At 27.7% G+C, this 25,682-nt stretch overlaps 2 protein-coding genes across 2 annotated transcripts in view; both read left to right on the plus strand.

The window, feature by feature from the left end:
- LOC148226276 (focadhesin) overlaps positions 1–25,682 on the plus strand; it is a 600,544-nt gene that overhangs the window by 206,958 nt on the left and 367,904 nt on the right. The gene's annotated exons all lie outside the window — the stretch shown is intronic.
- On the plus strand, positions 17,584–20,328 carry LOC148226286 (salivary antigen-5-like). The gene is made up of 5 exons (XM_088204410.1): positions 17,584–17,899; positions 18,073–18,194; positions 19,009–19,269; positions 19,343–19,538; positions 19,610–20,328. Exons 1-5 carry the CDS (start codon positions 17,815–17,817, stop codon positions 19,948–19,950), a joined length of 1,005 nt encoding a protein of 334 aa, XP_088060536.1. The 5' UTR covers positions 17,584–17,814; the 3' UTR covers positions 19,951–20,328.

Raw genomic sequence — 25,682 nt, forward strand, 5'->3', positions numbered from 1 at the left:
AAAGTTGAAACCCTTGAAATTGAAGTAATCCATCACCGGCACAATCAACATATTGTGAAACGAGCCAATAAAAATATATATTATCTTTTATAAGCGATCAATAATTTAACATAATTAATAGTAGATAAAATATTTTTTCATGAATATTATCTAAATGTATTCGAACTCGCAACAGATTAATTAAATTTATTGCCGTATCACGAATAGATTTATGCGATGGTTAATAATAATTAATCTGGTGGTTTAATTTAAAATATAATATACTTAAACATACATAGGTAAAATAATAAAGTATTATATGTTTATACGAATAAGCTGGTTTAATTTGAATAACGTGTATTTTAAATTGTGTTGCATCTTATACAAGTGTTTTTTATGAAATATTTAATTTTTTTCTCATTCGTATTATAAATATATAAGTTAACTGCATCTAAGGGTTTAAAAGTGATATTATTAAGATATTTCTGCAATCGTTGATGTATAATATTGCGATATTTAATTATACATACACAAAACCTTTTTATTACATATTAAATCTAAAACATTATAATGAAAGCTTTAAAGTTATAAATTTGAGTTAAAATAAATTTATTTTGTCTCTTGATTTAATAATCGAAAAAAGTATAAAAGTATGTTTTGTTATGTATGGAATTTAGAAATAATTTTGGTGAAAGTTTTTTGCACATAAAAATTGCATTAGTACATTATTAGTACATTATAAGGATACAAACAAAATCATTGGAGCAGTTTTCTTGGATTTCAAGAGAGCCTTCGAAACAATAGACAGAAAAATAATGTTAAAGAAATTGGAGAGTATAGGTATAAGTGATTTAGTTTTAAGATGGTTTAATAATTACTTATATAAAAGAAAACAAAAAGTTAAAATAAATAATGTATATTCTGAAGAGAAATTAGTGTCTTATGGAGTACCACAAGGGTCTAAATTGGGACCATTGTTATTTGTTTTGTATATTAATGATATAGTTAATAACGTGAAAAAATGTAAAATTCATCTATTTGCGGATGACACATTAATGTATTGCATAGGTGATAACATTAAAGAAATTGTAAATAATTTAAATAATGAATTAAGTATATTAGAAATATGGTTAAAGTATAATGTACTTAAATTAAATGAGAATAAAACTAAATGTATGTTTATTAATTATAAAAATGTGTTAGATAATAGTACCAAAATAGTAATAAATAACTCTAGTATAGAAATAGTGGATAATATAAAATATTTAGAAGTAATTGTTGATACAAAATTAAATTTTAAAGAACATTGTAATTACATATTAAAAAAAATTAGTAGAAAAATAGGTTTATTATCTAGATTAAGAAATATATTAAGTATAAATACAAAAAAAATAATTTACAATAGTATAATATTGCCCCATTTTAATTATTGTGCAACACTGTTAAATATGTTAAATAAATTAGATAAACAAATGTTGCAAAAATTACAAAATAGGGCAATGAGAGTAATCTTAAATAAAAATAGATTAACTAACTGTAAAAGTATGATTGATAGATTAGAATGGTTGAATGTTCAAGAAATATTGAGTATGAATGTTTTAGTATTTATATATAAGTTAGAAAATAATATGTTACCTGAATATTTTAATACGTATTTAATAAGAAATAAAGATGTACATAAATATAATACTAGAAATAGATAAAATTTAAAGATAATTAAGTATAAGAAAACGAGTACGGCTAGGGGAATTATGTACGGAGGTTTTGATTTATATAATAGTCTTCCAAGAGAAATCCGAAACAGCAAAAATATAACAGGTTTCATAAATGGAATAAAAAAACACCTTCGTACATATAGAAATAAATTATAAAATTAAGACTTTATTATTGTATATTTTTATTTTTTCTTTCTGTTATGTATTTTTTATATATTTTTATATATGTTTACTAAATTTGTTAGATGTAAAGATTAGCTATTAAGCTAAATAAATTAATAAAATAAATAAATAAAATCTTTGTGCTGAGTGTGTAGTCACTCGGGAATTATCTGCTGCACCTCTTTGTCGAACCCAAACCAAATTTTTCTGGATATTAGAAAATTACTATGTGCAAGATCTGGCGAGTATGGTAGAAGTTTAAGAATCATTGCAACTGTTTAACGGACAAGAATGGGGTTGGTTGTGATGTTGTGATGTTGCAATAAAACACATGTACTCAGAATTTTTTTAATATAATATATAAAAGAATCTAAAGGAACAACTTCGTATGTCGTATAAATAATGTTATTTCCTTGGAGCATATAGTACTCTAAACTACCTGTTGCTTGTCCCAAAATAAAGTTAGCCTAATGTCTCCAACAGTTATGCGAAATTTCTTCGAATTTAGTAAGGAGGTAAGCCAATTTTCTTGCTTTTTAGCTGATGGTAGTGAACTTAGGTATCCGCTTTAGCAGAAATAGTTCTTTATAAGTCACTTATTTTTTTAAAAGCTCAACAAAAGTACCGTATTGACATTAATACATTGCTCTTTTATTTTAATGTCAGCTGGTTGTTAGCCACCTTTTAGGTTTTTTGTGAAATTGGAATAGTATTAATTTTTCATCTTTAGAAATATAGCTATTTTATTTATAAAATATAGCAATTTTATTTATGAGATATAGCTATTTTATTAATATTGAAATGGACTCTAGAAAATATACCTTACATGGCAAGAAGAGTCACAATAACTAAATACGAGACATAACATTAAACTGAAAATCAATTTAATTGTGCTAGTATATATTTAGTTGTTTTATTAAATACTTATCTGTAGTTAATTTATTGATAAAAATATATCTGTTTATTAAAATTAAATTTGTATAAAAATAAATACGTCTCATTATCATTACTTAAACTATTCATGTTTCCAGTTGTAAAGACGACCTTTTAACAAATTTACAATGCCTAACCAGTCTTTATTTATTATTATTTATTTCATACGTCTACATGATTCATCCAACAAAATAAATCATTAATTATTATTTTTTCTCTTTCAACGGCTTCTTATTGTATTATAAGCGATTCAACAGGTGTTTATTTGAGTGTTCCTTTTTTCCAAAATTTATTATTAAAAACTTAACCCGCAGGTCACCGATTACAACCACGTCTCTCTCCATTCTCTCACAATGATTAACGGCGTTATCGAATTATAACAGGTTTGTCTAAGACACAATCAGATTTAATCAAAACTATAGTGTATAGTGATTCACCCGTTCGCCATTTTCACTTTGTGAATCATCATCGTTAATAAAAGTATTGAATCGGCGTACGCAAATAAAGATTGATTGTGTCATCGCTTTGACTTGGGACTATTAAATCGTTATTAAAATATACTATCGAAAAAATCTTAGATTATTTAAAGTTGATTTAATTGTACCGATCCGGTTTTAATGTTAAAACGTGTTTATTTTTCGTGATATCTGATAACCTACGGGCGTTGAATCGATTACACTTTAAATAATTTCCTATTGTATATTTCACTTTTCATATTGCTCCTAAAAATAAGTATGTTTCCAAATAAAATATAAAGTGTGGCAAATATATTTATATGGAAATTAAAAAAAAAACTATTGATAGATTTATGTACAAATCTGGTATTCTATCTTTGTAGCAAAAACGTGTTGTCTTGTATTACGAGCTAATGGCGTTTAATTGATTTTCAGAGTTCAACGAGTGGTCGTTAATAGTTAACGCTCATGAAAGCAAAAATTTTCCATGGATATCAAATTAAAATGTAAACATTGCATTTTTGCCCTAGAGGCTCTATAGTTGATGCCGTATGTCTTTTCTGACTTGTGTGTAATATTACAAAATCATAAAAATCACATTATATCGCCATGAACTTCTATCACGATGATTAAGTTGATTGATTATTGTCTCGGATGAATCGGCGCCAAGTAATAAAATTATATTAAAATCGTATTTTTTTATAATCACTATTTTACGGTAATTTTATATCTAAATTTAACCAGAAATTTATTTGGCAATTTAAATAAAGTTATAACGATTAATGAAAATTAATGCATAAATTTTGTATAATTATTATAAATTTTTCACATTTTAATAAAAACGAATTATTTTATTGCATGAAGAATATTATATTACTTATCGCGATTATAAATAGCATTTTACACAATACATATAATATTATATTATATAATACAATAGTTAGATAAGAAACATATCCAAAGTATGCTTAAAGTTACTGTTAAAAATGAAATAAAATTTTATTATTACATAGCATTTTTTTTAGGAATATACAAATAGAAGCTTTGTAAAACCAAAGACATTTTTTAATTAATTAATTTTTTTTAATAAAATTAAAAACATCGTGACCTGGTGTCACAGTGGCCAAAAGCATAAAACATAAATTGTCCCATATCTTGGACAAAGCTCGGAAGTGCTCCATTCCTAGCCTTTACAGGGAAGAACAGAGGACGCGACCAAGAACGATGACAACTCTCCAGAGCCCACATTTGGAATTGCGCGAGCTCCGAAAGGTTGTCATCTAGGCCTCTGAGCAATTTCCAGAAGTATTTAATTACGCTAATTCTGCAAGTTGACAATAAAACGAATCCTAGCGCTCCCAAAATGAAAGCATTGAAAAACAGGAATAGATAGTACCCGTATAGTCAAGAATTTACGCTGTACTTTTTTGAGCCACAATTCATTGAATTTACTCATTCAGCCTGAGATACATTAAATAGAGCCAGCTTCTAGTATGCTGTTAACTAGGGCTCCCAAAAAACCGCCAAAAAATAAATAAGCAATTCATTGCCGTCTTTATATCAATAATGAAAAATAGAAACAGCAATGAACCTAAGATCGAATCATTGCGGTACTCCAGTAGAAGTATTACATCGTTCTGATAATTAGATAATTTAAGAATAACTTCATGAGACCTTCAGCAAATCTAAAATCAAACATTTTTTACAAGTAAATTGCGATTGGTTTTATAAAACGCCTTTTAAAAATTTGTTATTATAACATCCACTTGTACATAAGAGTACAATGGTTTAAAAATAAAGTTTGAAGCAAGCATTAAATCAGTGACAGTGATGTTCAAGAAGCATACATATACAATGATCAAACCTATGTTTATGTAAAATAATTAAATATTTTTCGAGATGCTGATAGCAACACTACCGGTTGTTTTTATCAATGCGCGACTTGCCACCCTTTTTATGAATCGGGATGACCTTAGAGAATTTCCACAACCTTGGAAAACAGTATAAAAGTAATACACATAGAATGCAAGGCTATTTACAGAAATTTTGTTTACAAAAAACAAGTTTCTCTTATTCTTACGACTTAATATTTATTTGTCGATAAAATTCTAGAATAAAGAAAAAATACTATTAGATAATAGGGTTTGTTCATTAGGAAGTATGTTTTATGTATAAATAATATGAATCTCCATACTATTAAGAATATCACGTAAGAATATAATAAAAAATATATCATTTTTAGATTACAAACTGACTTTTGGATTGTCCTGTAGTTTAAAATATAACCTTGGTATTGAATCGAAAATATTATTATATTATTATTTTTCATTTGAGCTTTTTTGCGTATGCAATTATATAATATAATGATTATTTGAAGTGCTTGCGAGAGACGTAGTAGGCTGAGTCACGAATTTATTTGATTGGGAATATTTTTTTCTATGTTTGCCATTTGTTATATTTTTAGAACAATCACGCAATATTATACATTTTATAATATTCCCTTAAAAAAATATTACTCCTAAGCGTTTAAATTTTCATGTAAAAAAATTAATTGTTTTCTTCTACATACAGTATATGGAAAAAAAAAGCTTAAACGTACATTTTTAGAGATATTTTTCAACTCCTATTATATATATTTAAAAGATAATATTTTTAACATTAACACGTGAAAAAAGTGGATAGAAAAAATCTATAACAAAAGGACCTTGTAATGAAATTGCTGTTATATTTTAGCAGGTTATTTTATAATTAAATTTTTAGCTTTATTTGTACCATGCAAAATTTATATTAAAATTTTGTTAGTGCAATGAATAAATATTATAATTTAGTAAAAATATGTATCAATAGAGCATGCGACTAAATCATGCAAGAAACATCTTTTGAACAAAATATTCATAAAACGAAAAAAATGCTGGCGCAATAAATATATAGATTAAAGTTTTTAACAAACAGAAAAAAAGATTTTACTAAAAAAATGAACAAATTGAGTAGTAAGATACTCAAAGGATAAATAAAAATACAAATGTACGCTATTTTCTAACTTAGTTTTACCTAATAAATTGGAATAACAAGAGCTATCTGTGACTTATTTTAAATGGGTCAACAGTTTAATACATATGTATACATATATACGAGCAATGCTGAATTATAAATATTCTTTACACACCTCGCTCTTTAGTTAAGCAGAAACTATAGAACTTAGAATTATAGACAATTTAATCAAAACCATAAATTAGGAGTGTGCCAGTAAGTGTTTGGTTATATGAATAATATATTACGGTTATTCTAACAAAATGACTAGTGATATTATAGGATCAAATATTAAAAGACAAACAGCAGTGATTTGGCAATTAAAAGTATACATACCAAAGTTATATTTTACCCACTATATTTTTAATTTTCAGAAGCAATGGTATATAAATAAACAAGAGTGAATCTTCTTATGTTGAAGTCACTATCAGCAAGTATTATATTCTTATAAAGAACATGTGTTTGATGTAACTGAATATATTAAATTTGGCTATTCCAAAAAAAGAGGAATAATGGCACAAAATAAAAATTGATTAAAAACCATGACGTATACATATTTTGCCACATCGGATTTAAAAATATCCCACTTAGATATTTTGGCTATTGATTATTCCAGGTATGCAATTACATATTTATAATCATTGTAAATTGTCGTATATTAGATAACATCCAAGAAACTACACATATGTATATTGCGAGTCGTCGGCGTCGCTTGGAACGGAACGATGAAGGTGAATTTTTTTTCGCTGCAATATTGGTTTTTATTTATATTGCTGTAACCAAACTTCTTCAGCTAAATAACCGACTGCATCACAATCATTGTCACGCGATCGTCGTGAAAGATAATATCCCCAAATATCAATAGATAAAAAAAAACCGTTTTTTTAGCCTTTATATGGATTGATCGACCTTAACCTCAAACTTCATACATACTAAGTATATATTACATGTTCACGTTTAAAATGTACCTGGTTCAGTCAAATCTAACGTATATTTGCATTAAATTGAAAGCAATGATAATGTTTATGTATTAAAAAGTAAAAACTCACTTTTCGGGATCGGAGTCCGTCGACGGGAATTCAAAATTTGAAGATTACTTGATTGTTTATCTAGATTAATCAATGTAATATTATAATCTTTACACACATTATGTATATATTTTATTTTCATAGTTATAACATACCTAGTTAATTCGAAATCCCATTATTTATATTCAGTCAAATGGAACAACGCACATGACTAATTAATGAAAATTATGGTCGCAAACAAAATTTTATTAATAAATTATAATTATTTAAAACGGTTGTCACGTTACTGTCAGCCATCTTGTTTTATATTTGAATGCTTATTTTTCATTGGTCGAAACAACAGAATGCATTATCGGTGTCTCGGAAAGCAATGAAGCATATATAATTTAAATTTTTATTATTATAATTAAATATTTTTTTTTATATAATTACTATAAGTAATTAAATAAAAAATAACCGCTCTGCTCGGCAACCGGCGAATTGCCGAATTGCGAATATTTTGTCGCTAAAGAGCGCGAATGGTCATACTCTGCATAATTTATTTCTAGTGGTTATGTTGCTTTTATTGTTTAGGCAGTAAAAGGAATTAATTTTAGTTCGATATATAGTTTGATTAAACAAACTATTATTTATAACAAAATAGATATATACATAAGGTGTTAGTATCGGGCGGCGGTGTCGATAGCGGAAGAGCTATTGGTCACAAAAGTTGTAGCATGCGGTTAGGTCTAATATAGAGCAGTCATCACATTGAAAAAATAATATTGGTAGTAGTAATAGAGTTCGTGCTGAAGGTGTTTTTTTACCTTGTTAAATTTGTGTTCAAGCACTGCTTTTTTATGAGTTGTATTTGTTTACCCGTAGTAGGTGGTTCAATCTGCGGTTTAAAAATTAAAATTTGCTTTAATATTACAACGGCAATAAAAAACGTTTTGGTTGGATACAGGGCTTGAATTATTGAAGGTGAAGGACATCTAAAACAAATTATTTTCTAAAATTATTTTGATTAAATTCTAAAAATGTTATTTTTATATTAATATTCGTGCCTCACTCTTTACATACAAATTAATGATTTTTCATAGGCGCCATCAAACAGAATTTAAATATCCTCATAATGTAAATCAGTAAAGAATGAATACATTTTATCGTATTAAGTATGTAATATAACATGAATGAATAAAACGTCGTACGTGTCAATGTCACCTGAGCGTATTCTTCTGTCGCTTATGTCATTTTTCGCGAAACCTTTTTTTCTTCTTAATTGAACTCCTGACTGGGGCAATAATTTTTATTAAACGACAACCTGATTACCATATAAACGTGGGTGCTCATCTCTATTTTTGCCAACACTGGTTTGACATCTTGTCACTGTTACTAATCCCTATCTGCGACGTGCCGAATTACTCATCTCACGAAATGGTCCGGAGCCTGTTCGTCTGATCAAACGGTATAAATTAAACATATATTTAGATGTATGTATGTACTTTTTTCCTCGTTTAACCGAAATCCATTACGGTTCGTCTCGGAAACAGGTATTTAACATGGATGATGTGAGTCACAAAATTTACGGTGATACTCTGACCCGCAAAACGAGATTGAGGCATTATAATTTTTACGATTGGGTCAGCGCTTTATTGTAGCGAAATAAACCAGCTTTTGGGTCTATTGGTTCTTGGAAGGATAAGGAATAAAATTTCGATTGATTTCGAACGCTTTATTATGAATTACTCTGCTATAAGACCCTTAACTTTTTATTGTTGCTGTGGCTTGAATAACAACTACGTAATTCATGAAAATAAATCTCCAGTTCTTTTGACATAATTATATTGTGAACGAAAAATTATAACATGGAATAAGTATGCACCGTAAAGTAATTTAAACTCCCCTAAGATTAGAGGTCCAAATTAATAAATAGTAAGTGATTTAAATCTAGTTTTAAAGTGTTTTTTAGGTGGCTGCGTATATAACATAAGTTTTATGACCTTTAAATCATACATCATTTGAATTGAACTTGTTTCAAGTATTTTGATTTTTTACAGCACTTATAGTTCATGATATATGATCATTTAAAAAAATGTTCTCTTTTGAATAACGACACTTATCTGCCTACGTCGTATTTTTGACAACCATTTTTTAAATTATTATATCATACCAAAGAGTGATAAACTGGTTATCTAAAAATAAGTTTTTTTTAAACTTATTTTCTACATTTATGGGTTCGAATTAAAAAATAAAGAGTGGGCGATCAGTTCCATAAATAAGTCATTTAAAAATATACATATACTATTTTAATCAAGAATAACTTTAATACTTAACTCAGTATACAATAAAAATATGATTTGTTTTATAGGATCAAATTTTATAATACTACTTATCGAAGGCTAAAGAAATCGTTTTAAATGTAAGGATTAAGTGAATATAAAATGTCAGAAGGGTTCAAAAGAAAATGATCTTTGTTATGATTGAGTCAATGTCAAGACATTTAGCGAGTAGTTGTATGTGATTATTTTTGACGTGTTAATGTGAAATAAATTTTGTATATTACAACTGTTTACAAGTGATTCAAAAATAAACTAAAAATATTGTAATATATATAAAATCTATTAATTTTAATATATAAAGTATTGCAGAAATACATTATAACTTATATACTTATCTTTTAATTACATAATTAAATATATCATTAACGGTATCATTTATAACCTTGAAAAAATATCTCTTCTCTGATAGTTTATCATATTAACGGTACTTGAAATTGTACTATTGACAAATTAAATACATATTAACGTTAATGTCTGTATAAAGAAACATTAAATACATATTACTTATTTTAATATACTAAACCCTTGATATTGTATATCTTATGTGGCGAATACTAAGAATATTTTTTTATGAACTTAAATTTATAAAAAATATATACGACGAGTGTTAATTATGCGAATCGGCCGAAACGAAAGCCTCATGAATTAATATGAATCCAGTTTTTAGCGAGATAAAACGTCGAATTTGAAGATGATGTCACCTGTCGTCAGTTCGGCTACCGATCCGACGGTTTCTAATAAAAAAGTTTCAAAACCAGCCTTTCCACCTGCGATAAGCAAAAATCGAATAATAAAAATTTGATTTTTAGAATAACCTCAGAAACACCAAATTATTAAATAGAAGAATTTGTTAGGCATTTAACTAAGAAATTACAAAAAAATCACATAGGTGTAATGTTTACTTTGAAGTTAAAGTATTGTATAATTTGCATGTAGAAGACCGTAATAAATCGCGCTGGCAAATCGTTGTACTTGTACAACGTGAGCTTAAATTATTTTTTTTTTGTTTACGATAAATAAGGCTGAAGCAAGCTTAATGGTTTTGTATAATTTAAGTTTATATAGGAAGTTGCAAAAGTAAATATATTTTTTTGTATAAAAATAGTAATGTTTCGAGGTAAGAGAAACAGTTTTATATAAACATATTCGAAAAATATAAAAATATATAATAGTATCGTATAATGCATGTATAGTTGTACATACATTGTTGAGCAAAACAAACAATTTTATAATTTAATTAAATTATTTTCTCATAATCGGTTGATCGTATTTAAAACACACGCATTCTATAAAGTACAACACTATAAAGTAGCTCATAAATATTTAGGAGCAACTAGTGAATCTAACAGAAATAATAAGAAATAATGTAATAAAAAGTTTTGGGTTAATTTATAATACTATATGTAATTTCATTTGCTTTTTCAAAGGATATTTTATATATTAATTAAATAGACATTATACGGTAATTGCTTGAAAAATAAACCAATAAAAAATGTTGATATTTAAAAATAATAAACCCACAGATACATTTATTTAGATTGTATATCAATATATGTATAGATGAATATATAGTTTGTGCAAATCTTACTATGTATTATATAATTTTAAATATATAGTATTCAAGCTAATCAACTTTTAAGTTTTTATTTATTTACTTATTAAATTTATCAGTTATTAACGATACAATACTGGATCTTATCATAATATTATTGTCAAATTGTTAATTATCTTGATTTATAGTACACGTTACAGTTTTGAGGAAGTTGTTTCATCTCAATTTATGCAGCCCTTTTTCCTCAATTATTATAAGTTCAATGTTCTTCTGGAAAGCGTTTAAAAGTTACAAAATATATTATCATTTTTTTAGCAGTTTATTATTATAATATAAAATCGATACTATCGATCTAAAAATATAACAATTTAGTGTTATCTAATAGTAAAAGAAAGGTCATTGAACATTATTCGAGTACAGTATACATGATACTTTTTTTGTAGTTTGTAAAATAAATAATAATCGATGACTACTTCTCAGAATTATATTTTTGCTTCTAAAAATAGTTTTCAATCTACGAATGTCAAACTAGTCGATATTTTGCGCATTTATCCGAAAATGTTAATTATATCTCAACTATGTTAATTTACTATCTTACACGGTCATCGTTCATCGTTCGGCAGGTGTTATGGCAAAGTTAAAATGACATTATTAATATTTATAAGACGAATCGTGACTGCCTGGGAGCCGACAATATACGATTCGCATTATACCAATTTACGATGTCCCCATGTTATATTATAACCGATTCTATTGTGGACGACACCTCGTTTTTGGCAGGAAAAAACGACTATGATAATTTTTACGCGAAGGTGACGTAATGTCTAAAGTGTCCATCAGGTGTTATATAATATTATGTGCTAAGATAATAAAAAAGTAAAAATAAATATTATTTATAAAAGGTATTAATTTCTGGTCCAGGCTAATAAATATGTAAATTTTTCTTTGGGTTTTGTACCCATTGCGTCGTTTAAGGACCTCAGACCCTTTTGAGAGCGCATACTTTCGGTAACATTGATAATATAAAATACAACATGATATATTTTATATGATATAAAATTTTATGATAAGAAGAAGCATTTCGGTTGATGGAAAAAAAGATGACCCTGGTGTAATATAGAAATAATTTTCCTTGAACTTGCTGCAATGAACGGTGGCATATTTTTTAAATGACATCAATGTTGATTTATTGACGAAATGATTTATGTTTTTGGAATAGTTTGCTTTATAATAACTCTATCTTTCTACGAAAATAGTATATTATTTAAATATATATATAATACGTGTGTTGTGTGATCACACATTTTTCCTTGAAATGATGTATTTGTTAACAAAAATATTGAATTTTTACATATGACTTAATTTGTTAATGATGAAGTTATAAATAACAATACACACACATGTAAAAAACTTAAATTGTTTGTGGAAATAGTTATAAATCCTAAAATTATATATTTAAAATATGTTTATTTATTTGACCAGACAGCCGTTATCAATGCTTTATTTTTCACAACGTATACAATACAATATTGGGTTTCGAGGGCAGACGAATCAAAGTCAAGAGCGTCATTTAAACATTTGTAAGTCGGTCGGAAAAGGATAGCACCGATTCCGACCGCGCGCTTGTTGGTCGTTAACCCCTTTTTTGTCACAATTAAGACTTTGTCTTTACAACAACTTTTAATACTCTTAATGCTTAAACTATTAATTAAAAATTGTGTTCATATATTTTTTCCTAAGATGTTAAGTAAATAAATGCAAATTTATAAATAATTATGTTTATTTTTTTACCTTTTATTGCAATACATAATTGCTTTTCATATTAATCGTCCAGAATTTTAAAATATATTTTAACATTTCAAAATTAAAGGTTATGTTATTATTATATAAAAACTTAATGTTATTAACCAAAGTAAATATTATATATAATAAATATCACTAGTTGTCTCAACTATAAAAAATATTATAATTCGACATATATTAAGATGAGGTTTATTACTTTTATACCAACTACATAGAAAATTAAACGTCTTTCATAAACTATAAAAATATACTTATAAAACATAATATTGTCAAGCTTTGTATAAATAATTCAATTAGTTTTTATTGATGTCGGTGTTAAAATTCTCTCTAGTACAATTAAAAAGCGATCAATCAAACTTGTTGGATGATTTATTACATTAACAGATTACCAACGATCTGATGTGGCGGAGCGAAAATAATTTATTGTAGTAAAACCAGTTTTGTGCGAACGTCTACGCCAATTTATTACAAGACGTGGTTCAATTGAACTAATGAGACGCGAAAGAAAACACGGAAGATTTGATTTTTCAATTGGCATATGTACGTTATGCTTAAGAATGATGCAAGGAAAGAAACTAAGTAAATAAAAATGTAATAGTTTTTATTGTATGCTTAATTCAGGAAGAACATATAAAAGAACCGACATTCCTAAAACCTAACTAAATTGTGTATAAACCAAAACACAATTTATTTTAATTATAAAATTATAAATAAATTAAATATTTAATATATGCATTATGTATTAATTATGACATTGGAGGCATATATGTTATTTTTATTTTTCCTTTCGAAAGTGACTAGTTGGGAGAAAGGAAAAAGAAGGAAATATATATATATATGCTACAGTTGATATGTTACATTTTGATAAAGGACACAATGACTAGGCAAAGTATGCACTAACTATGAGTTTTAACTAAAGCTTACAATGCTACATTTTATATATACTTTTCCTAGATAATGTATGCTTTACCTAGTGAGTGTGTGAATTCTCCGAAGTAAACAAGTTACATCGTCGACGAACAAAAATTGACAGACGAGCATATTTGACAACCAACCTAATCGCGAGCGACTAATTGTAGAGCTAATAAAAAAAATAGCGTTGGACAGATTAGGTGCAAGCGAGCGGAAGCGAGCGAGCGTTCGTCAGAACCGTAAACACCCCATGAGTAACGAATCTTCCTAAAACAATGAATTAAAAAAAGCAAGGGTTACCTCACATAAATGGTTTAAAATACCTATTAAATATATGAATTATTTAATTTTGAAAACTTTGATAAGCACCGAAAAGTGAGAGCATAATATTATATTGTGTGTACTGTAACTAAAGTAATTTGACAGTGCATACATTGATTAGTTAATGTATACACAAAGGGTATTATATTTAAAAAAATAGGGTATATTTTCTGTACTGTTTTTATTATCATAATATATGTATGTGATATAATCTCGATATTAAGTTGTTTATTGTTTTACTTTTGCATTATATTTAATAATTGCAAAAAAATATTGTTGCAGTTGTGGAATTTTACATTGTTAGCAACCGGAATTTAATAGCGCAATATATTAAGCAGTCATATAATGACTACTACCTAACTGAAAATAATACTAGCACATAAAAACGCATTAATTTGTTATATTGTAATATATTAAAAAACTTGAATATATTTTAATAAAAATCTAAATAAAAAAGTAGCCTATGTTCTATAAATAAACTTTTTTAAAGTCAACGAACTGGAATATTAAGTTTGATAGAAGTTAAAAATATGTTTGTTAGAGAAAAAGTTCAGTGCACAGAAGTGGAAAATTTTTCATTTAAATTCAACATTACGAAGATTTCTTTTATACAAGAATAAAAAATATTTTTGTTAAACTTTTATCAAGTTGTTGAGATTATTTTTAGATACTTTAAATACTATATTGGAAAAAAATATTTTTATTAATATAAAGATAATATAATGCGATTCTCGTGTATTAAATTATGTTAAATAAAATAGTATTCTTTTTAATTTAAAATTATTTTTCCGTATTGTTTATATATCAATTATATATTTTATTGGTCTAAATGCAATAAAAATTAATTGATATTCAACATATTCTTCGAATTATATTTTTATTTACTAATAATAATATAATTATAAGAATATTATTATTTAAAAATTAAAATAGAAAGTTAAAAATCTAATTTCCAAATTATAAACAAAACAAAATAAATAAATCCATAAAATTGAAAATTAAAAGAAACAATTTTAAAATGACTATATAAATAATATATAATTTTAATTAAAAAAAATATATTTATTATTTATTTTTCACAATATCATATTTATTACATTGTTTACTAATACGTATTATAGAAAAATCATTTACGTATTATATTTACCAATTATAATAAGAGTTCATTATTTAATTTTATAGATTTTTGTAACTTAATTACAGTCAATAATGTACGGAATATATTTTGCTTATATTTTTATATAAATATTAAATATTAAATTTGTATATTTTTTTATCGAATGTCATTTATTTTTTTATCGACTTGAAAATGCGTGTCTTTTCTATTGATATATTGTATGATTTTAAAGTTATAGTTCGCGTTTCTAAATATTCGTTATTTTCAATTATTCAAATATCGAATACTAAGCAATAAAATATTTAAATATTCGAAAATATTCATAAAGTTATAAATAATCCAAAAAATTAGTTTAAATAATAAATACAGATTCATAACACACAAGTATATATTATTAAAAAATAGTTTCAAGACTATTTATTTTAATTGTAATGAGTATAAAATGAATTGAGAACAACTAAAAATATTATTTTGACTAAATTGAGATTTAAAAAAAATAAAAAAAATTCAAAGCTGCACAACATCAAAACGGAAAAATGAGTAATTTCTAGAATTTCGGGCGTTATAAGGTGTTTTTTTTCATGATTATTTTGTTTGTCAGCTATTAGTTGTTATGGCTTTTGTTGTTATATTTAACATTAAGACAGAAAAACTAATATCGTTTAACAAAAAAGGCGTAATTTGGCTTTAAAATTTTGAGAAAAAATGACTAAATTTCAATTTTATTAATTGTCGACAATGCACCGGAACATCCGTATTTAGAACACTCAAATGTGCAGTTAATGTTTTTTTCCACACAATACAGTCATTATTTAGCCATTAGATCATTATCTAATTGCTAATTTAATAATAGTAATAATAATAATAAGAGCACATATTAAGGTATTGTGGATAAACTAGAAAATAAAGCAATAACACGAACTGACCTTTGGAAAACATTTTCTAATTTAGTCTTTTTAAATCATGTTTATAAGGCTACTTTAAATTCTTGTTGGAAATCAGTATGGCCTGGATGTGTTAGTCAGTGAAACTAATTAAGCATCTAAAATATCAATAGATTTATTACTTTGGCAAATGAAATTAGAGAGAGAAGGCATTGATATTTTTAGCTTAAATGATACTGATATTTGCGGATAATGCCTTAAATAACAGGGATACTATTAATATAACTTTAGAAATCCAATCTCCTCACTGCAGATATAATTCTAGGAGGTCTTTAACTTTTAAGTAAATTGGAAAATTATGTTCTTCTTAATAACACTGCTTCTGAATGAGCTTTAAAATTTAAAAAATAATTGTATGTCTGGATATTAAGAAGTACACAAACAAATAATCTTTGAATTAAGAAAAAGTATAACAATGTTTAATCAAATTTGTTAAAGATGAAAAATCAACACATAATGATAATGAAGATGGCCCTTATTCAAATTGTGAAAAACCATTGTCTTTAATATGTATATCTGATGCGCATTTTATATTTATATAAATTTTGGTGACCAATGTTATATAGCAAAGATAATTCTGATGAAGTTATGTAATAAGATGTTTTTTTAGACATTATTGTTTTTTTTATTTATGATAAACATTTTTATGGGATTCTGGGTATATAAAATCACCGTTTTAGAAGGGTGTGACTTTTGAAAAATATAGAACGCATTTCTAATTTTTTAACGTAAGCTATGATTTTTTTTATGGTGTATCTACAGCATAAAAAGAGACCCAGTATATAATATTTTGAAAACTTGGGCAAATATTCGTTATTTGAATATTTGGATTGGAGTCTCTAATCTTAGTGCTATTGTAATGGACACGATAATTTTATTAAAAAAGCAAGAAATTAAAAATGTCGATTATCTGAAAAAATATAATATAAGTCCAACATGAAAAGCATATTAAAGCTCTTTTAATAATTAATAGTTGATATATTTTAATATATTTTTTTACAGCATAAATCAGTGAAAAGTAAATGCGTGATAAGTCAAAAAAATGTGTGTTTCAAGCCTAACTTTTTGATCGTAATTTAATTGGACTTATATTCATTTTATTATTTTTTTACTTTTATATTCTATTAGCTGATTCAATTAAAAAAAAATATGCCATGTTATATATTAAAAATATGTTAGTTCAAGATTATTTCGAAGTCTGGTTATCGATCTGATTCGCATCAATTGTGTACCGGGGTTGTCATGGAAACGCGGAAGACCGGTTCTTCATCGCAAGAGCATATATAAAAACGGAAACTCAGCACGTTTGTCATTAAAGATCTGGCGTTGGTCTTGGGCGGATAGTTGAAGAGCAACTTTTCTTCGGTGTACTCTTTAGTAGTTTGCCAAAGAAGTGGGCTCGTCGCAAAGTATCCCCAAATACCGCCAGTTGTTAATTTGCTCGTGAAATAAAAGTGTAAAAAGGACATTTTCAAAACCGTTGAACTTATTACCATTCAAATCGGTTCAGTCTAGTGAATATTATTATTTACCAAAATCAAGATGAATTCAATCGCTTGTGTTATCATCGTGGTGCTGGCTTCGGTCGCAAACTCTACTGGTTGTTCAGCTGGAAAGCAGATGATACGTGAGTACATTTTTCAAGCATCTAACCTTCGAATTAAGCAGTGACATAATAACACAAATTGTAAATTTATTAGAAAAAAATTTGCAAATTTGACATTTTTTTACATAATATGATAATAATGTTCACGTTGGAGTTACTTAATTTATAAATATTTTTTAACCCATTCATTATAGGTTCAAATGAATTAAGCACGGAAGAAAGACAGGCGATCGTGGATGAGCACAATCGCCTCAGACAGTCTGTAGCATTGGGTCAAGTTTCCAGTCAACCACCGGCAGCTAACATGATGGAAATGGTGAGTTATGATTTTTTTTTAATGGCAGTTGTTAAACACGTGCTCACACAGTCGATGTGTCTAGCCAAATTTAGCTTTCTAAGCGACCGGTTTTGCACAGATTATCATTGATTTCATTCTAAAATTATTCTGACTTGGCGACAACGGTTAAATTACCCTGTCATGCTGGTTTAGTGTATAAATTTTGAAAAGTTTCCACTGTCCTTTTTGATGCATATAAAACGCGATCGATGTAAATTTTAATATATTAAAAAAGCTATACCTGTTTTTAATGTGTTAAATAAATAATAGCGATTAGGCATATATTTTATTATATGAGCTCCACTTATTTTTTTCTTTGATTTTATATATGAATAGTAATTTTTGCAAGCATCATTTATCTAATAGCATATATGTACAACTTAGTTAACTTATACTATAAATTTATTAAACTATCTATTATAAAAACAACATATGGAATATAAAAAAATGTGTATATCATAACAAAAAACATAATATGATTAGCTTTTTACGTGATCATCATTAATACATTTATAGGTAACTATTTGTGATATTGATTTTTTCTCAAACTTTTATTGCTTTTCATTGCTGCATATTCATAGTCACTGATGATTAGATTAGCATATTAGAAATTCACTTTTGAAACACAATGCACTTTTGAGTAAAGAAATACAATCTATAGCAACAATGTATTACTAATAATAGATTTTATTCGCTAATAAATTAAATATAAAATTAGAATGGAAATTTACCAATCGATTCATTAACGATTTTTCATTCATACTAATGTATGTATATTTTTATTTATATGCAGCTCTGGGATGATGAGTTAGCAGCAAGAGCTCAACAATGGGCGGATAATTGTGTCACAGCTCATGACCAAGCCACCCAAAGAGATGTGGGAAGATTCCCAGTTGGACAAAACATTGCTGCTACTTGGACCACAAGAAGACCCACCAGTGCTTTAGACGGAACTCCCGATTTTAAGAAACAAATCCACGCTTGGTTCGATGAAGTTAGAGCTTATGGATACAAACCCACTGGATACAGCCACGGAACTGGACACTACTCTCAGGTAAATTGAAGCTAGCACTCGATACAAAGACTTCAAAGTAGCACATTATAACATGTTTGATTATATTTTATAGCTCGTATGGGGAGAATCATCTCATGTCGGCTGTGGCTTCTCTTTCTACTACGATCCATCGCGGGGTTACACAAAATTGTATGTGTGTAACTACGGCCCCGGTGGAAACGTAATAGGATACAAGCCATACGAAAAGGGACAGCCTAACTGCAGCAATTTTGGACTTTCTGACTCGCGCAAATACAGTGGCCTTTGCGGTTAGTATTGTACTATATCAAAATTAACTCACGTTGATAATATGATTCTAATCGATCGTTTAATTTAACAGAATCTTCAGGAAATACTTTAAGCGAAAGTAGCGAAGAACAACATAACGCAATCCCAGAAAGTGCTCCAGATGCGATCGATACCTCCTCATACGATACCTACAATTATAAAACTTATCAAAGTAATACGTACCAGTGGCAAGGCGTCCAGCCAGCTCAAGAACAAGAAGTTCAACACAAAGTAGTATATACTACAACTCAAAAACCAGCGACTTTCAAACCATTTTCTCATCTCTTTGGCGATCACTCCAGTGCTTTCGGATCAACAGCGGAGAAGATCATAAACAATGCTTTTAAAAACACCAGAAGGGGCTTCCGCTTTGGAACGCTTTATTTTAATTAAATCATTCAATATTAATTACATTTAGCTAGTACAAATTAATTGATTATTTATCGGAGTTGAACAGATTGATATATGTATTTGTATCTTTCACGACTGAATTGGATAGTATAGCATTAGTCGCAAAGACTGATCGGTAATAAATGTCTTGGTTCTACAAGATAGTGTCCTATTGTATATAATAAGAAAATATATGTATTTATATTGTGATTTTTTCATATGACGTATAGATTGTATTCGCGATTTTATATTAAAATCGGCATCACATAGACTTGTATACGTGTGTCGGTTTTTATTTTATAGTAAGTTATATTATATAAATTTGTATTTATTGTGAGATATATATGTATATAAATAAACGTGTATGCATCATGAAAAAAATCTTTATTGATTACCTCTTGCGTGTAGAAAAAAATAGATAGCAACAACGGATACAAAGTTTGTATACACAATTTTCAGATGTCAATAAAAATATGCAAATTAATTGAGCTTGTAAAAAATCAATTAGTCACTCATATTTATAAACACTTCAATAATAAATAAAAGTAAACTGTTCTTAGAGATGCTCTGTTAATACAACAATATTTAATAAATCTACATACATATGTCGTTACGTTGCAAATAGTATAAGACAAGGCATATTAGGGGCCTGGCAAAAAGAAAATTCAAAAGCAATTAACGCAAAAACGGAATGTAAACAAAACAAATAACAAAATATTGTGCGCCTTTTTTAAATAAACCGTTACGAAAAAAAATAACAGGTCGTGCAATTATAATTTTATATTTGTCAAATTTATGTTATCCTGGATAAAAGCATATACTCAACAGCTTAAGAGTCTAATATTACCGACATATATAAAAACAAAAATTTCAAAAATAGGGTCGTTGATACATTCTTATTTTCCGATTGTAGACCGTTATGCCGCCATAGAAAAATCACTTCTACTTTGGTTAGAAATATCTACAGGAGTTCAGCCTAAACCTGAATTAAGTAAAGCTCACGTCCGAGGCCAAGAGGGAAGCAGCCGCTTCATTTTTTTAGTACAGTTAAACAATAAACTTCATTCGAATTACATGTATCTTCAAAACAACTTAAAGCTCTTACAGCTTAGTACAAATTTATTCGCAATAATATTTTTACTGTCTGATTTTAAAATAAATTGGTAATTTTTTGTAATTTTAACTAAAAATAACGGTACCACAAATAATATAATAACAAACTCGTTAAATAATAAAGCAATTCTTAAGCTTCATATTTATTGACGAGTTACCTAAATCATTAATATTTTTTTATTTAAAGAAACCAATAAATTTCATCTTGCTGCACCACACCAAAATTATAGATTGTTCCACTTTTAGATTTTATTTATTTATTAGAACGAATATTTTTAATGAAATTTTTGTAGCCAAATATAAAAAAAATGCATTAAAAAACATATTTTTTAAAAAAGAAAAAACATTATTTTAAGCATAAAATACAAACTATAAAGTTAGCATACCTTAACGGCTTTTGAAACTAGCCATTAGAAAATATGCACTTATTTTTTGAGGATTATAAGATTGTGTAATTACAGCTAATGTGCTGAAAATGGAGAAATTTGTGAGAAAAATGGCTTTTCCATCCATCCGACGCAAATTGACAATATCCTTGGACAAGTGTATGCAAATAAAAACTTGCATATCTATTTATTTACCAGACAAATATCGGAAAGTAAGTAAAAACCAAAATCATTTTTTGCCAATAACATAAGAATTTTATTTTAACGGAGATCCGTTTCCTCAACATTGCCGTTAATAGTTACCTATATATCATACCAAAACTTTAAGCGGTAATGAGAGTATTGTTTGTCATTTAAGAAACACATGTGTTCGTAATAAAAAAAAAACGGAGATTTGTCATTATCTCATTCGATTATTCATAGCGATATAAAAATAACAATTTCGCCTCATATCAGTCACGATTTATTTCCGATTATCAAACACCCTTTCCATTTCAATGGTCAGATTTTTAGTCCAGTCACCTTCAGCCCTCACCTTTAAGCTACTAGGAGCTAGCTTGCATGAAGTTAGCAACGAGTAATGTAATAATAATATAGTAATGGCTATAAAGCGAATAAAAGCTATTAATCAACTATTACAATATTCTCAGATAAGATCAGGTTTACATTTTCTCAAGTGTACAAAAGAAAAACAAAAAAAATCTAAAACACTATAATTAAATTAGGCATTTTTACATTTTAACGCACAACAATTTTTATTAATATTTTTGGTAACAAATTTCGAGAATAAATTGCTAGAATAAATAATTTATTATATTTCTAGCAAAGCTTAAAACCAATTATATTTAGTTTGTAAATTAAATTTAGCACTTTAACATAAATTTACTAGTGACATCTATGGCAATTAATATTATTATTTTCCTAAAATGCTAGAATAAATAATTTATTATATTTCTAGCAAAGTTTAAAACCAATTATATTTAATTTGTAAATTAAATTTGCCACTTTAACATGAATTTACTAGTGACATCTATGGCAATTAATATTATTATTTTCCTAAAATGCTGTTTATTAAATTAATTATAGTAGTTGTCGGTAGATGTCAACATATGTATATACTTATTTAATGTATGTATTTTAGATTTTATGAGTATTTAATATGATTAATATGTATACAAGTTTCCATTTATATCAATAAATTTGTGATTATCTTATATCTAATATATAGGGCTGGCATTCCAAATGTATCATCGAGTAAAACAAACGCAAAATACGGATTTTTGAATCGCGTTTATATAGTAAAGAGAAACAGGTAAATAAGAATACCGTACGCCTCTTTGCCTTCTTTAAATCCTTTTGAAGCGAACACAAAGGGACTGCAAAACCTCTTTGGCAGTCACCGCAAAAATAACGGAAACATAGAAAACCACAAACAATAATCCGCGTCTGTTTTGTTCTCGTCGAAATGAGATTTTCATTGTTGGTACTACACTAGAGGCGAGCTGGCGCGCGGCATTTGGTTGAACTTTGATTTACAACTGGAGATTTGTCTTTTAAAGCTAAAGTAAAAATCAATTAAATTCGGGAAACTGTTTACAACAAAATTCGCCTTTCGGCGTCGTTGTGTATATTTTTATTTTCACGACAGAGCAGTCGAGCTTGAGTCTCTTCAATTATTAACAAAGAAACTGAAAAAGTTTCAACTTCTTTTCTTGCTTCCTTTAATTAAATCCTATATTGAGTCATATTGATAAGCAAGACCCTAAGCTCAAACGTTTTCCAGCTGAACCGCATTTATTTTTAATTAAAACTTCCGCTCCGTACTTTTCCACCACGAGGTTTGTTTGCGGACATCTTTTTTCTTGCAGGAGGAAATAGTTGTTTTTCTACGACCGAAACTGTCTCTTATAAACGTCTCGGAGACGGCCAATAAGCAATGCCATTCACGTATTCCATATTGAATATTATTTCTTTTGCAAATTGCTCGGGAAGGTTGTGAACATTCTGTATACATATTCATACATATGTTTACACTAAACATGCGATTACTTACCTAAAAATACATACGAATATGTTTTTAAATACAGATTAAACTGTTCACTTTAATGACGATCCAATATCTGTTAATAAAAAATATGATTTTTTAATAATATTTTCTAATTATAATAAAAAAATATAATAAATATTTCACAGGATGTAATAAATTATGTCATTGTTTTAAAATGAAATATTATACAATAGATAAGAAAGAAAACGATTAATAACTTAATATTTCCAATTATAGTTTGTGAATCAGCATTGATTAACATGATAATTGACTTGTGTCGCTGAAAAATTATATCGGTGATTAAATTTTATTAAATGCTTCCAAAACATATGGATCATACAAATGGTGCACAACTGCTTACTTATCCGCTACCAAAGAAAGATATTAACAATTCTGAAGTGGGAGATTATACAAATTGATATGTTTCCGGGTAAAATTAACTAAAAACGATGGAGCTTTTGACAAAAAATAAATTGGATCGAAACATAATAATATTATCGATTAAATACAGTGAGACCGTTTATTATAGACAGCGTAGAAACTTATTTTAGTAAAGCACACCGAAGCGTTTCAAAAAATATTTAAGCTTTGATCCTCAAACTATGAGGTAGTTTCAATACTGGATTAACCGAAGACGGAGATTTTCAACCAGTCAGTCGGTAAATGGTCAGTCCCCTCATTGTTTAACCTCTAGAATTAGATGATATTTTACTCTCGACCTAAGATTACGCTGTACAAGAAACAACTGATATTAGCCGCCAATAGTTAACGAGTGGTTTGCCTTCACCGATCAACCCCAAGAATCAAATGATATCCGATTCTCAGCCTGAGACCGTGCGTTGCACACACAGAACAAAGAATATATAGAACTGGCGTTCGCGGTAAAAAACGAACTACGTCCAAGTCGTAACTCTGTTCACTGACATCAGTCGGCCATGTCACGCCGTATGCGACGGATCTCTAATTTTTTTTTTATGTATTAAATATTAAGAGGGGCTGTTCAGTTATAGGGTATAAAAGTCATAGTTGAAAACAATCTTAAAAAGCTTAGATGCCTTTAATAAATAAAAAACTACTGACCTTAACAATTACTAGTTACAATAATAAAATGATAGCAAACAATTTTTCAGGAAATATAAAATTTTTGAAAACAAACCAAATTTTATTTTATACTTTCGTGCAGTTGACGAATAACATTTTCTTACTCTAATCATTTATAATCGGACAACAACTAGCGAGTTGAACGAAAAACTGCATACTGTGTATGCAAAGTTAGATTTTCACAAACGATTAGAGAGTTGGTTTTTTGTTATTTATTTTTTAATTCGTGTGTGAAAATAGAAAGTTGGCGTGTTGCAACACCGCAGTGTTGCCATATGGTACACCGAGTCGTGGAGCAATTGCATGGATCCTGGAATAAACACACTTCGAGTGGCGCAAACACTAAACTTTAACTTTAAAGCTTGAATATCTGTTGGTGATTCGACTCCAGGCAACTTTTAGCTAAATAATTAACAGTGGGAAAATCCTAGGGAATAATCTATCACGTAACTAGGGCCCGAGACGCACGAAACGCCAATTAAAAATGTAAATAGAGATAAAGTAGTTTCAGCGAGAGACGAGACACGCAGATGTTGACTTAAATATTAACTCGATAGTATAAATGTACAAAACTTTCAAAGGCTAGGCTGCTATTTGGCTTATGTCGCAAACTAATGACTATTTAAAGTTAAAAAATATAATATAAAAATAATATTTTATTTTATAAAATAACTATTAAATTATACGTTAATTATAATTATGTCTAAGAAGGCTTATAGTATCTATGTTAGTCATTTAACAAGTTCTTACGCGTTTGTTTTGATCTTATTTAATTAAGTTCAATTAAGTAAATGTTATTACTTTAATATTTCTAATCAAATTCTCAGACGTAAATTGTTATTTATGAACTCGAAATTATTATAAATAGTATTGAAAAGGACAACCGAATTTCTTGTTTATCGATACTATGAAGAAGTTTTACAAGCAGTATCACAGCAAAAGAGCGTAGGACAAAAAAGCGCCGACAAAAAAGCGTGGACAAAAGGGCGCTGCGACAAAATAGCGTAAGATTATAATTAAGCGCAGCGACAAAAAAGCGCAACGCATATGTAACAATTATATAACTTGTAACAAATTTACTTATCCAT

This window comes from Plectrocnemia conspersa, unplaced genomic scaffold (genome assembly GCF_051122295.1).
Source record: "Plectrocnemia conspersa isolate PC_06_02 unplaced genomic scaffold, ASM5112229v1 ptg000014l, whole genome shotgun sequence".
Lineage (NCBI taxonomy): Eukaryota > Metazoa > Arthropoda > Insecta > Trichoptera > Polycentropodidae > Plectrocnemia > Plectrocnemia conspersa.

Excerpts from the sequence above, each read along its gene's own strand:
- LOC148226286 (XM_088204410.1), top strand. The coding sequence starts at position 17,815 with ATGAATTCAATCGCTTGTGTTATCATCGTGGTGCTGGCTTCGGTCGCA. Across the intron at positions 17,900-18,072 it reads AGCTGGAAAGCAGATGATAC|GTTCAAATGAATTAAGCACG; the intron begins GTGAGTACATTT and ends CATTCATTATAG. Across the intron at positions 19,270-19,342 it reads GAACTGGACACTACTCTCAG|CTCGTATGGGGAGAATCATC; the intron begins GTAAATTGAAGC and ends TATATTTTATAG.